The sequence below is a fragment of the Strongylocentrotus purpuratus genome, unplaced genomic scaffold, assembly GCF_000002235.5.
Source record: "Strongylocentrotus purpuratus isolate Spur 01 unplaced genomic scaffold, Spur_5.0 spur5_scaffold_20, whole genome shotgun sequence".
Classification (NCBI taxonomy): domain Eukaryota; kingdom Metazoa; phylum Echinodermata; class Echinoidea; order Camarodonta; family Strongylocentrotidae; genus Strongylocentrotus; species Strongylocentrotus purpuratus.
The window spans coordinates 6761610-6776349 of NW_022145606.1; the positions used below are offsets into that span (position 1 = coordinate 6761610).

General features: G+C 39.6%; 1 protein-coding gene across 1 annotated transcript; it reads left to right on the plus strand.

The window, feature by feature from the left end:
• Positions 1-10567: 10567 nt before the first annotated feature.
• Positions 10568-12727, plus strand: LOC115927184. Its single transcript, XM_030992673.1, has 2 exons — positions 10568-11483; positions 11756-12727. Exons 1-2 carry the CDS (start codon positions 10714-10716, stop codon positions 12474-12476), a joined length of 1491 nt encoding a protein of 496 aa, XP_030848533.1. The 5' UTR covers positions 10568-10713; the 3' UTR covers positions 12477-12727.
• The last annotated feature ends 2013 nt before the right edge of the window (positions 12728-14740 follow it).

The following is a 14740-nucleotide window of genomic DNA, read 5'->3' on the forward strand; positions in this document are numbered from 1 at the left end:
TTTGCACGACTGAAATCAAAGTCATATAGCGGATGCAAGATTCCTTTCAACAGGGGAGGTGGGCATATGTCTCTATAAAAGCCAAGACAAGAAAAAAAAAAAAAAAAATCTTTTCATTTCACCGTACATTCGATTTAAAATTATTATTAAAACCCACCCACCCCCGAAAAAGGGTATAGTTTGTTATTCGTAAGTTCTTACTGCGGTGCCCCCTCCCCCCATCTCTCTCTCTCTCTCTTTTTCTCTGTATAACTCTCTATCTCTCTCTTTCTATATTTCTCTTCACAGGTGTACATGCCCAGTCATGTCACGAAAGACCTGAGGATGCGTTAACGCGATTCTTTCGACTCCGATGTCGAACAAGTTTTCTTAGCAATGACTCGATGATCGCGTCTGAGCGCGACCTAGCACCGTGGATTCCAATAGGGTGGGGAATAAGAAACAGAAGACAGCACGAAATTTGCAGAGCTCTCGGTAAATACAGAATCAGATATGTCGAATAAATCAACAGATTTACCCATTCATGAGCTGAATGTATAGCAATCAATTACTTGAAATGAAATATTGACTAGAGAGAAGTACTTTTTTCCAGTGGCTGATCCAGGATTCCCTGTACGGGGATAGGGGTGCACTTCTCAGAAAACATTCTAAAAAGACCAAATAAAGAGCTATCATCAAATGTTACTTACTTTTTGGATAGAAATCCAGGTGCCATTGGGGCATAAAATTGTTATCGGGGCACCATGAAGGGGAATATTTCTTGTTTTGTGTTCAATGTAAATGTAATACTTTACCTTTTCATCGATTTGCCAATGTCTTTCCTGGCATTTCATCTTTAAACAAAAATAATGATTACTTTTCTTCAGCGACGAAGATACCGCAATCATATAAAACTTAGCCATCTACATGTGAGCGATAGCGAGATCAAGAAAGATTGTCCGACAAGCTGCTACAAAATCCTGTAATCTCGATCCACAGCCTACATGGCCTCTGAAAGACTGCGTCGAAATAGTTGTACCTGTCAAAAGCCAGATTGGGAATTCGTCCATCAGTAATTCAAGTGAATTTCCAGATAAGTTGAAGGACGTTATCGTCCTCCCTCTGCTGAAGAAGTCATCGCTTGACCATGCACGGAGTCATGAAGAACTATCGTCCGGTATCGAATATCGCCTTCTTTCTTGAGCTTGCGATGTCTACCAGACTATCGTCGCATCTTCGTGATCAAGACCTTTGTGAGCATTTCCAGTCAGCATACAAGCTCTTTCACTGGAAACTGTCCTGCTTTGTGTAAAGCAAGTCATGCTTCAAGAGATTGACCAAAAGAGGGAAGTGCTTCTTGTGCTACTCGATCTGAGCGCTGCCTTTGACACCATATAAATATCATTCTATTCTGCTGTCAAGACTTTAGACTAAGTATGGTATAAAGGATAAAGCCCTTCAATGGTTTACATTGTATCTCACTGGACGTTCCTCACGTGTCTCTGTGAAGGGGAAATATTCTGAAACTCATTACACGGGATACGGCTTTCCACAGGGCTTAGCACTCGGCCTCAGCTCTTCACGATGTATATCCGACCTGTTGGAGATATCATTGAACGCCATGGTCTCCAGTATCATTTTACGCAGAAGATACTCAGATTTCTTGTAGTTTTGATCCACGCAATCAGGCTAGTCTCGATAAAGTCTGCAATAAACTGGAAAATGTAAAGGCAAGTTGAGTCGATGGATGACAAGCAATATGCTCAAACCTAATGAAGACATACACACACAAATCATCCTTCTGTCATCGCGCAGATTACGCCCTTCGGATAATTTGGGCCTGCATATAGGAAACACCACTCTTAATCCATCAAAAACTGTTAAAAATCTTGGTTACCAGACTTTGTCAATGTCGGAACATTTTCGTAGAGTGTGCCAGATGGCCAATTTCCATATGAGAAACATATGTCATGCATGTGAAAAAGTACCTCACATGTGAAGCTTGTGGTCATGCAGTACTTTATCTATTTTTTAGCAGGCTTGGTTATGGATATTCCCTTCTGACAAATGTGAATGCCGGGGATCTATTAAAAAGGACTGCAAAAAATCCAAAATTGAGCGGCTCGTCCGGTGCATGGTGCAAAGAAAAAAGAGAGCCAAGTGCTTCCCATCAAAGAACGAATAGAATTCAACCTAGCACTTTTAGTGTACAAGTTTATGACGCACATTGCTCCACTCTATCTGTCTAATATGCTAACTACTCCTCCAGCTTCCAGATACCATCTGCGTCCACGGAACGATCGGACACTGTTACTGATCCCACGCACCAACATCAAGGCAGCCAAACGCTCATTATGCTGGACTATCCATCTGGAACACTTTACCACACACCTCCGCCTATGTATATAGTACAGAAGCCACTTTCAAAAAGAAACTTAAAATCCAACTCTCTCCATATTGAATCTATAATGTTTTGAGTATCTACATTTCATTTATTTAATAATATCTTAATTACTGTTCCTTATTTGATTCTTATGTTGTGTATGTTTCGTTTTCATTGTAAAACCGCTCTGATCGTTTTTATTATTATTATATTTATCTACATTGCCCCCAAACCATCAACGCCACCTTTAGATGGCAGAGACTGTAATGGTTCTCTTGCTCGGAGCGGTAACTTCACAGGTAATTAAAGTCATGTGTTGTATGGGCAAGTCAAAGCTAGTCAGTGGCGTATCCAGACCTGGTCCTTAGGAGGGACAAGCGAGGAAACAATGGAGGGGGCGGATATCACCCTCGACCCCAAAATATTTTGGGGGTAGAACAGGGGGGGAAAGGGAACTGATGGATTGAAAGTTTTAAATACTAAGACAAATGATTACCTTAAAATGTGCGGGTTCTCATTCTTCTATAGTTGAAAATATGTCAGGAACGTATTGGTATGTGCGTATGTGCGTATTGGTGATTTGGTGTCTCATACGTTTCTACGTATTGTGTTTTATTATGGCATAATAATTACGATATAAATTCCCAAAGCGCTTTACATTTTAAACTTGGAGGACATAAACATAATTCAGAACAAATATTTAGATTGTTCTTTGTAGAGCATCAATAAAACAGTGATTAATTGATTGAGTGAGTGAGTGATATTCTCGATTTACTACAAAAATAATCTGCATAAAGTTATATCATGCCATTTCTTTAGATGATATTCATCTCCGGACTACGCAATGTAATCGTGTAGGAAAGCGGCTCCCTTTTGACCAATTGCCGCCTGTCCCAGCAGATAAATCCATGAATTTGGGTATTCGGTTTTCTACTCGGTCGGGAGGCAATACCATTATCGCGCTGGCAGAACGATCTACATACCATTCATTTCGGAGAGCAGATGAACCCCTCTACAACATATGTAAGATGATCAAAATGATGGTGTAATTATCGATTCATGTAAAATGTATCATTATATCATTATATATTATTCAAAGTGAATGATACTTAAGCAACCAAATATTTTGAGACTTCGATCATATGTGTCAGTCTCGGGTGTTGCATTATGTAATATTGTCATATCGCATATTAATAGGATTTTGAACATGGACACGACATAAACATATTAACGATACCACCTTTTTTATTTATTTATCAGAAAAAAGTAGGCCAATGCAAGCACTTTTAATGCCAGTGACGTCCCTTGTTTTGTACTTTATGGGTGAAAATGAAACGAGCTTTTCGAAAGTGGAGAGCTCTTTTTTCTATGGGAGCATTAAAACTTTGCACTATAAAATGTAATGGCTTTCAAGTAAGTGGAATAATATAGGCTAATAAAACTGAACATAAATTTTGTCTATGGGAACAAGATATACAAAACTTCTTGGTATAACCTTTTTATTTCATATTTTTAAAATCAAAACAAAAAACTCGATTATGCTGGTGTCTCAAACAATGGTTGTCCGAATTGGATATAAATGAGGGAAGGGCACCAAAACATTCCTACCCCACCTACTACAACGCATATGAAGTTAAAGTTGTTAGATACAAAGTTCAAATGATGAAGGAAGGTGATCTTGTAAGTTCTGTATATTTGCCCCCGAAATGAGTAATGTTATGATTTACAGGAATCTACTAATTACAGTCAAAGGCATTGGCGTAGATACGGGGGAGGGGGGGGGGGGGGGGGTGTGGGGCATAGGATCCCCAATCGAATTGCTAAACTCCCAGAAAAAGAAAAAAAAAGATAGCGAGAAAAGAATGAAAGAAGACGCTGCGACACCTCCAAAACCCTCTCCTAACCAATGCCAATGGCCCTCTTGATTTTAATTTCATCCATCCAGTAAACCCTGAGTAGCAGCCGCCCCCCCCCCAATTATGCAAATTCCCATGTTACGGTGGAATCGGTTATGGACCTGTTGGTTATAAGCCTGAAAGGACTCAACTGTGCCCTCCCCCCTGTTTATGAATGTCTGGATACACCGATGTTTGTTTAATGCTTGTGGCCAAGAGTAAGCAGTCATTTGAACTGTTTTTGTTTTGTTCTCGTAGATATAGGAGAACCTTCTCATTTCATTTGTCGGTGTAAGGGTGGATGCATAGTAGCTCGGAAACGCAGCCCATCTTATGGACTGAGTAGCAACAGAACGCTGTCAATCCTCGTCACGTACGAGCAGGGAGTCATCAACGTGTTTGACGATCACGACCGAACCCCATTCATGACATATACCGATCCCAACCCGCTCACTATTCGTCATGTTGCAATTTGTAAATACACTACAGAGGGAAGATTTGTTATTCACATCTGTGATTCTTATTAACTCACATACAGTGATTCCGATCGCAAATACTTTAGACCTAAATGATATAGTTGACGGTTATTGAGAAACCCATGCACTCGATATTGAATATACCTTATTTTGTAGTTATAGAGCCAAGAGTTATAAGTACAATTAGATCATATTCCTTTCGTTTGCAATTGTTTTTTCTAGATCTCATCTTAATAAAAAGATATATTGCCTAATCCGAACATGATTTTTTAGGCGAAATTCTTTGCGATTGTCTCTTTAGTTCTTAAAAACGAAACCAAATTTCCTCCAGTCATATGTCATTAGATACGTACAACTAAATTTGTTTACATCAATAAAAGGAATAAAAGCAAAATCAGAATCGATTTGCGCACAAGGGTAGAATATATACATCAAAACAATGAAATGCAATTCGGTTGTAAATCAAGTTGCTTTCATTTGATTCGTTTTTGTCTTATTATGGACTCTTATCTCAATATAAGGTTGAATAATGTATAACATTTATCTTTGTTTCGATTTCTTTTACTTTACCTTTATTTATTAATAAATGTATATACGTAACTATTTACTTGTGAATGTGCTTTGAATAACATAACTATATTATTAATAACTTCTGTGCGCACACTGCGTTTGGTAAAACTCATTTAAAATCCTTCAATAATGACTTAAATGATGGGTTATACCATCGAACAGTCTGTGTTTACAGACCAATGAAAATGATGACAATTTTCGTGCAACTATTTCTCTAGATATTTTCCATTTTCAAGCATAAATTTGATACAAATTATATCACATTAATATTTAATAAAGTCATATAATATCTTGTTTTCATTATTTTTTTAGTAGAAATACACTCAGTAGGGTGATCACACTGCCTGTGCAAACAGTCTGCCCCGCGAACACACACACACACACACACAACAGCAGTCAGTTGGTAGAAATAGCAATTTTGGTAAATGTATTTAAAAAAATATGTTTACATTTTTATTTCACATATATTTCAAGCATTCCTTTAACTACAATTCTGTGTAGTTTCATTGTTATATTCATGTGGGAAATATGTTAATTATTTAATTAGAATACTGTCTTTTCAGGCATGTGTGACATGGCCCGCTGATCGCGCATTGACTCGTGCTGATATTCTGCGTGGATAAAATGCACCTCAATGTATAAAACTCCCCTACAAAAATGCAATATCCTCATGTGTTTCACTCATTGAATTAATTCATTATTTGCACTCAAGGTAGCCACAACTGTACTGGGGTCACCAAAGCTTTTGCCACTCTGAAATTCAGTCCTTGTGAAATGTTATAGCCTGTTGGATATTTTCTTGGAAAGTCGTCATAAATCCCTAAATCTGACATCTTTAAATAGGCAAATATACTGTGATTTAGCTGAAAGTCTACCAATTCTTATCATATGTTCGGTTTTTCTGAATTATTTGTGAAACACATGAGGAAATAGTTGGGACGGTGATCCAAGTAATTTCCATCGCCATATTTGATGGGCATTGCAAATATATTTGGAATTTAAGGTTAACATTTGGTGTTAATATGATCTATGAATATATGATTTTAAAAATGCCCCAAAAATGAACAGTTTGACTTTCCTAATTTGCATAATAAGTGCGCGAATATATAATTAGCTGAAATTACCTAATTTGCATATTTGATGAATATTCATGATTTTTTTTTAAATTTCAAATGTAATATATTTCCATACCTGTCTGATATACATAGGTTTCACTGATGTATCATGTTCGGTTTTGATTTGATTACATATGCGCATTTTAATTAGGCGGACTTAGTTATTTTCACAACTTTTTTATATCTGCAGATTCGCAAAAATGGCAAAAATGACTTATTTTGTTGGCTTCTGTTTTCAAAACGGTAATAGATATATTAATTTTCTTTTTTGTATTTTTTTACCACAAAGATGATATTTTAGTGTCTGATAATTTAATGTATTATTTGTGTCCGAGAAAGTGATGAATTAAGTTGTCAACTTTGTCGAATTATGCCATTTTTGCCAATTTGACCATTTCTGGCAGGTTTTTCTTTAATTTTGCGATATAAAAAAAAAGGGTATAAAATCACAACGCATTGACTGATTTCAATTCTGTTTTTTGTTTTTTGAAGCTTTCATAAAGCTTGATCATTTGTAACCATCAAATAACATGTGTTTGTTGTAATTATTTTTGGTGTGCTATACCTACACTCAGGGCCTTCTTTCGAGTGGAAAAGAGTTATGGTTTCCTCTTACTTGCAATTTCCCATTCGCTCGTCGCCAAAGTATAACCTCCAATTTCAGCAATAAATTATTCGATGTTATAAGTTACACATGTTGTCATGCAAATTAGATGTTTGTATCATTTGGAATACCACTCTCTTAGATTGTAAGTTTTAAACAAGTTTGGTAATTCTCGATAAAATCTGATGAACAACAGGGAGAGAGAGAAAGAGAGAGGGAGAGAGAAAGAGACAGGGAGAGATGGGGGAGAAAGAGAGAGAGATAAGATAGTGGGCACATGTCTGAGCCTTTATTTTACACGTGAGCAAGCTTATTAACCATGTACATGATACTTTCACATTTCGTTTGACCCCCACACTTTTATTCTTCAATCATCTATGTCCTCATCCCACACGCAGCGCGGTGTATCATCGCCCGATCCCCCAAAACATCGGGGCAAAGACACAGACCTAGTAATAGAACGCTCATCCCAATTCACATTACACAGATCGACGTGTGGCCGTCGAACGCTCTGGGGGATACGCTCGAGTGGGTTCTAGGACAATTACTCCCTGGACAATCACCCCACAGCCTATTTCCGGCGGGACACTTACCCCCCCCCCCTGGAAAATTACCACCGGGAACAACCCCCTCCCCCCGAAGAAAATTACCCCTTAGGACAATTAACCCCCCCCCCCCTGGGATGGTTCTATGACAGTTACTCCCTGGGCAATCCCCCCCCCCCCCCTCCCCGGTCAATTACCCGCGGGACAAAAAATAACAAGGACAATTAGCCCCCGGAAAACTACTCACCTAAAATTTATCCCCCGAGGGAAACCACCCCAGAAGAAAATTATCTCCCGATAAATTCCCCAATAGGAGTATCAGCGTCTGTGGACAATAACCCCCCCCCCCCTCCGAGGTCACTTACCCCTCGAAAAAACATCTGTTTATATCAAAACCACCTTATTATCAGGGTAGACTTCCACTTTAATGTGCAAGGGGTGATTTTCCTAGGGGGTAATTTCAGGGGTGTGGGGTAATTTTCTTCGGGGGGGGGGGGGGGTATTGTTCTTGGGGTGGTTGTTCTAAGAAGGTAATTTTCCGGAAGTAATTCTCATATTGTAATTGTAATTGATACGTGTGTGTGCGTGTGTGTGTGTGTGCGTCTATGGGCGTGTGTTTGTGTGTGAGTGTATTGTCCTGATTTGTGTGTGCATGTGCGTGTGTTTGTGTGTGTGTCGGAGGGCGGATAGGAAAAATATAATTAGGTAAATATAAGTGTGAACTGACACGTATGACCATGTACGTACATTATTTCAATATGACGTCAGAGTCATCCTTATAAACAAGAGGGGAAAATAAAGTTCTCTGTAGCAGAATATTCAAATATTGAAATATTTCTCACACTACTTTTACCACACGCTTATATTATATTTCCTTTCAAATATTTTTAAAGAAATAGTTGAATTAAAATAAACAACATTTTAATTAAAACACTTGTAAATAGAACACTTTGGTTCGTGTTTTGTTCACCAAATAAAGTCTTTATTCAATTTTTTTTCAAAGCGTAAAACAACGTAAGCAATTGTACAAAATGGTGGATACATACATTTGACAAAGAAAGTTACAATGAAAAACAAGATTATAGTATTAAGATAAGTTGGACGTACCTCCACCTATCAAGAAATACAAGACACCTATTGTTGGCGCCTGTATACTAATATACTAATATTTCAATTTATTATAAAAGCATGAAAATGATAAAGATCCTTTCAAACATCTAGTCGAAATATAGAATATTTTACATATAAAATAACGAAATTAAAGGGAAACATTTTTCACTTGGGATGCCAAAGATGAATTCATTACATGTTAACTTAAATATTATTTTATTGCCCGGCAAGAAACCTTGGCTTTCAGTCAAAATCCTTGTTAGTTCCTCCCTTAATATCAACAAATTACTATATACATGTATAGTGCGAGATCCTTTCAACCGGTAGCTGCTACAGTAGGTTGATACAGGTTGATACAGTAGACAATTTCATAAGTCTCTTAAAGACACATTTTTTTCGTTTGTTAAAACAGGACAATGTCATGACAAAGCCGTTATTCTTTCTCTTCTCTTCCCTATAATTGTTAGGGTATATTTTTCAAAATCTTCAAAGAATCGACGAGTTACGGGGCATTCCAAAAATAAGTGTTTAATAGATTTAATGTCTTCTGAATAAAACGTACATAATTTTTATATCAGAATGGGATCAGACCAATAGTCCTTAGATACTTATTGACATCAAGAATATTGTGAGTTCCTTTGATCTGACAATGCCTTAATCTTGTCGACAAAGGACATTCAAATGGAATGATGTAAATTTGTATTCCAATTAACAACTGATTCGGAAACAATACCTTCCCATTTCTTTTGGGAAACTGGAACTTTAAAGAGTTTGTCAACACACAATTTATCAATTAGTTTACATACTTAACTAGCTTTCTCATCCTGCAAATAATTTCTTCTCGGTAATTAAAATTTTTCTTAGGTGGGTCTTTGCAAATATGCTTCCATTTCAAAGGTATAGCCCATATAATTGAATAATAGTCTAGAAAATTGAAATGAACATTGAATTTTGTACAAAGTTAAAATACTTCAGAAAATTACCATCCCGTTGCAGAAAAAGATGAATTCTAACGATTCATCTGTTTACTCAATCTTTCTTATATATTATAGAACCATTCACCTTAATAAATGAATTACTCTTTAAAATTTGTTTATGAATAAATTCTTCAGAAGTGTTATCTAAAAAAGATAAATCTCTCCAAGATAATTAGATTTCTTTTGTAAAAGCATTATTTACTTGAAAGATTTATCTTTTTTTGGGAGGTAGATGACAAGACCATTACAAGTCCGTATTCTACTGAAAAAGAAATCCTGTGACACATTTAGCACTTCATACTCAGAGCTATTCTAATAAATGTGAAAACTGTCCTCCGAGTTACAAAGATCTGAGTATATGTAGTATTGTCATCTTATTTATAGTAAAGTATTTTGTTCCAATTAAAAAGTGATTAATTGTTAAGTATCATATTTTAACACGTATCACTAAACATTTAACGAGGGTACTTTCTGTCTCTTTCTCTCTCTCTCTCTCTCTCTCTCTTGCCCTTTCAACCGTTTGGAGACTACTTGGAGATGAAAAGAAAAGAAAGTGGTCCTTTGGCAGAGTCTTGCGAGGATCTATATAAGTGAGGGTTGTGGTCGTGAATGCCAACAAACTGATATGAAACGATATGGTTTTAAACTACGCTGCCCTTCTTCCTGTCTAATCATGATGATGGTTCCCCTCTCCTCCTTCGTTTCCTCTTCGTGATTCTAATATATTCCACTAGGTATACCAAGTACACAACCGACGGTGACACAAACACCCGTTACAACACAGCCAACCATAAACCCAACGGTGGACCAACGTGCCGCTTCAGAAGATGCGACAGCAGCGCTATGGTAGTCCCCCTCTGCTGAACGCTTCCTGACCTGCAGATAAAGCAAGAAAATAATGTGATCAGCATAAACTGATCAGCACATTTTGGGAGAAGCTAGAGTTCGAATCAGGTCAACAAACTTTGGGGTCAGAAGTATCAAAACATGCGCGTAAAGATCCGACTCATGTGGTGTGCATGTGAACATTTTCTAGTGCGGAAATAATTTGGCAAAGTTATGCGTGCAAATGAGCGCGCTTTGAATAGCCATTCTCGCTTCATTTTCCGTTCAAGGCAGTCGATTGTTTTAGAGCTGCAAAAAAAAAAAAAAAAAAAAAAAAAAAATAGCGAAATGGGAAAGAGAAAGACCAATGAGTGCGCCAATGGCGGTGCTAATGCCCAGCAGAAAAGACAGAGTACAGCTGAAAAGAGTCGGAAGGGCACTAGAGCCAGCTCAATTAGCAAGAAAACTAACAATTCAGCGCAAACTCCGGCCAGCAGTGGCTCACCCACAAGCATCAACGGACGGGCGAGGCGCTGTCGTCAGGCAAGCAGCACAGAGAGGGCACGGGCAGTGCAGTCTCGGCCGCTAACAGAAGACAGCGGAGTAGGCCTACCTGAAGCGATCCCGGCATTACCGGCAGCAGGCATCCCACCAGCAATTTCGAGCACCCCACCACCACCAGCAGCAGCAGCCCTGAATACCCAACCATCACAGCCGGGATCACAGTTGCAGTTACAGTCAACAGGTGAGGTACGGATAGATCTAGATCTTGATCTACCCACTAGTACTAATGCTACTTCAACCGAAGTTAGATCTATGGCTAATTGCACAGTAATTAGTGCTGGGGTCGGTACGACAAGCCCCAGGCCACACAGAGGGGCAGACAATAGTCACATAACAGGGGCGAACCCACTTTTAACTTCGTTCCCTACAATCGTGCCCCATGTTGACTTGGAGTCGGGGAATCAAGGGCATGTCTCAAGAGGCATTCAATATAGATCTAGGCAGGCGCGTACGCAGGATTTTTTCAAGGGGGGGGGGGGGGGTTTTAACATTTATAAATCGGTCCGAAAATTTCGCAACGACTCAGCCAGCCGCTGAATAAGCGGGGGGGGGGGGGTAAGAGGACTTTTTTTTTTTTTTTTGGTCCCAAAAATCCAAAAGGGGGGGGGGGGGGTTTAGGTTTTTTTTAGGGGGGTTTACACACAAAAAATTTCCAAAGGGGGGGTTTAACCCCCCAAACCCCCCCCCCCCCTGCGTACGCGCCTGGATCTAGGCCAATCGGAAGTCAGTATGATAATAACAGCAGACCTAGCTACACAGGTATCGGTAATTCATCGGTACCACATACCGAGCATAGGTCCGGGTTCGCAGTAAATGACTCCCCGCCCCAATCCCCACTACGGCCAGTTGGAGATAGACTAGGCTCGGCCATTCCCAATAACATTAGGGAGAAAATATGGAAAGGCGAGTATGTGGATTTTAATGTGTTAGTGAATGCCCAAGAGGTGACAGCACACACACAGTGGGAAGCTAGAGACGAACAAAGGACGAATTTGGCAATGACTCAGGAAGACGGGAGATTGGTATTGAAACCTGTCAGCGCGACATCCAAGAATAAGATTGCAACCATAGAGTTGTGGACTAATGCATTTCTTGTGTATGCTAGCATTGTTTTGGAAGCAAATTTGAATTGCGCACAAGACTTACTGAAATACTGCCACCTTATTCGATCTGCTGCTTCGCGCTATTATGGGTATGGGTGGAGAGATTATGATATCGAATTTCGTCACCGCTACCACAAGAAAGGTGGATCTTGGGCAGGTATAGATGGAGAATTGTGGCTCCTTCATGTAGTGGGAGGGGGACCTCCTCGGGGAGTTCGTGGCCAAGACCGTCCACTCGGGCGATCGGCCCCATGGTCCAACAGGAGGGAATGGAAGCGAACATATAACCCTAGCACTAGCCAAACAAGGCAATTCCTAGGAGACAGATAGAACACACAAAAAATAGAAATCAGGACAGGCTTGAAGGTGAAATACACAGTAACAGTAGAGATGTACAGATTACAGGACAGGTTATATCCTTGGGGAAGTCACCTATTAAAATAAAGAGCCTACAACAATTGTTAAAAAGCTACCCAAATGAGCGAGCAGCCAGGTTTTTGGAAAGTGGTTTCACAGAAGGATTTTGTTTGAATTATACAGGCCCTCGCATGCCAGTAGACTTACCCAACCTAAAATCAGCAGAAAATAACAAGGACATTACACAAGAGAAGATACGGAAGGAGATTAAGCTAGGGCGATACATAGGTCCCTTTGAGTCCAGGCCACTAAAAAATTTGAGAACTAACCCAATTGGCTTGGTGCCAAAGAAATCCCCGGGGGATTATCGATTAATCAATCATTTATCATACCCGCCTGGATACTCTGTGAATGATTTTATTGCAGATGAGCATTGTAAAGTGGAATATACTAGATTTGATACAGCGGTTGAGATGGTCGCCGAGGCTGGAATGGGAGTTGACTTGGCTAAGGAGGATATTAAGTCCGCCTTTCGATTGTTGCCTATGCACCCGAAAGATTTTGAGGTGTTAGGGGTCAAATTTGAGGGGAAATATTATCTCGACAAATGCTTGCCCATGGGGGTCAGATGTGCTCCAGCGTATTTCGAGACCTTTTCCACATTCATAGAATATTGTGTTCGGGAGCGAAGTGGCTCAAACAGGATTATACACTATGTTGATGACTTCTTGTGTGTTAGTTCAATAGAGCACGGGGGCGTGTCATGCCTCGAGATGGTACAAGTTCTCAAAGGAATCTGTGAGGAGTTAGGGGTTCCATTAGCGGCAGAGAAATCCGAGGGGCCTACCAAAAGATTGACATTTCTCGGGTTAAGCAAGGCCACAGGTAGAGGGTCTACTATTCTGTCATGAGAATGGCTCCCCCCTTACAAGGTACCAGTTCAGTGCAGTCCTGAAAAAGAACATTCAGCAAATTGGGGCGAATGTTAGTCGGTATGGGTCTCACTCTTTCCGATTTGGGGCAGCTACCACAGCTGCCTTGAATGGTGTGCCACCAGAACAAATTAGGAAGATGGGTAGGTGGCGCAGTGAAGTTTATTTGCGCTATATAAGACAAGTTACATTTACTCCATACTAAGTACTAGGGAGTTATTACAATTATGAAAATAAAGCTCACAAGAAAATTTTATATTTTGTTCTTCCCAAATATTTGAACATGTTACTTTCGGGAGTTTAACTATTTTATTTCAGGACGAGTACGCAACCGAGTCTGGAAAGTGGGGGACAGTATCGTAAGAAGGGCCAAAGAGCGAGCCACTGCACAGAACCGCCTGCACATGGGAGCAGAGAAGGGTGCAGTACAGTGGCATGGTCAAGGAGGTGCTACTCTCCATGACCTCCCCCGAATGGTCACAAATAGGTTGAATTACAATGCACCACCTGCACTGGCGATCGTTCACCTGGGAACAAACGACTTGGGTCAGAGAGATGCATGCCGTTGCAGAATCGCAATCGATACAGCAATTCAAACTCTACGAGCAAGAATGCCAGGAACCCACATAGCCTGGTCTGGTATTCTTCCAAGATTGTTTTACTACGGTAGCAGACCAGGCCCAACATCACAAGAGGCAATGGATGGTGTGCGGAAGTCACTTAACAAATTCGCAAAGAGGAGAATCTCCCAGATGGTGAACACATCAATGATAGTGCACAATATAGATACCAAAGAGCACAGTCTGTTCCATAGGGATGGAATTCATCTCTCAGATGTGGGCTCGGACATGCTCATCGATAAATTCGAATCTGCAGCCAAGGACACTGGCCTTCTCTGAACAGATTCAGCCTAATGTCAATAGTATTCTATGAAAACCTAAAGTGAGCGATAAAAGTCAATTAGTTGAATTGAGTTATATTTGGGTTATTCCATGAGGTTGGGTTTGAAAATATAAGATGATATCCAGGTAACGGGAGGCATGAGAAATACTATTACACACTGAAAAGTAATTCAGTCGTGGAAGATTCTGATACATTTAATATATAACTCTGTACTGTCAAGTCATGCTTGTTTCAATAAGTAATCTATAAAAGATATATACTGTGACACAAATTTGTTTACCTCTGGGGATAAGGCAGTCAGTGCGCATGTAAAAGGGTGATGTATGATTCGTCAATGTAAATGTATTTTGGCTTTGTTTATATTATGAGGTGGAAATGTTTTGATTCTGAATCTGGAAAATC

Coding starts and splice junctions, on each gene's coding strand:
- LOC115927184 (XM_030992673.1), top strand. CDS start 10,714: ATGCGTGCAAATGAGCGCGCTTTGAATAGCCATTCTCGCTTCATTTTC. Junction 11,484..11,755: donor GGCATTCAATATAGATCTAG/GCAGGCGCGTAC, acceptor GCCTGGATCTAG/GCCAATCGGAAGTCAGTATG.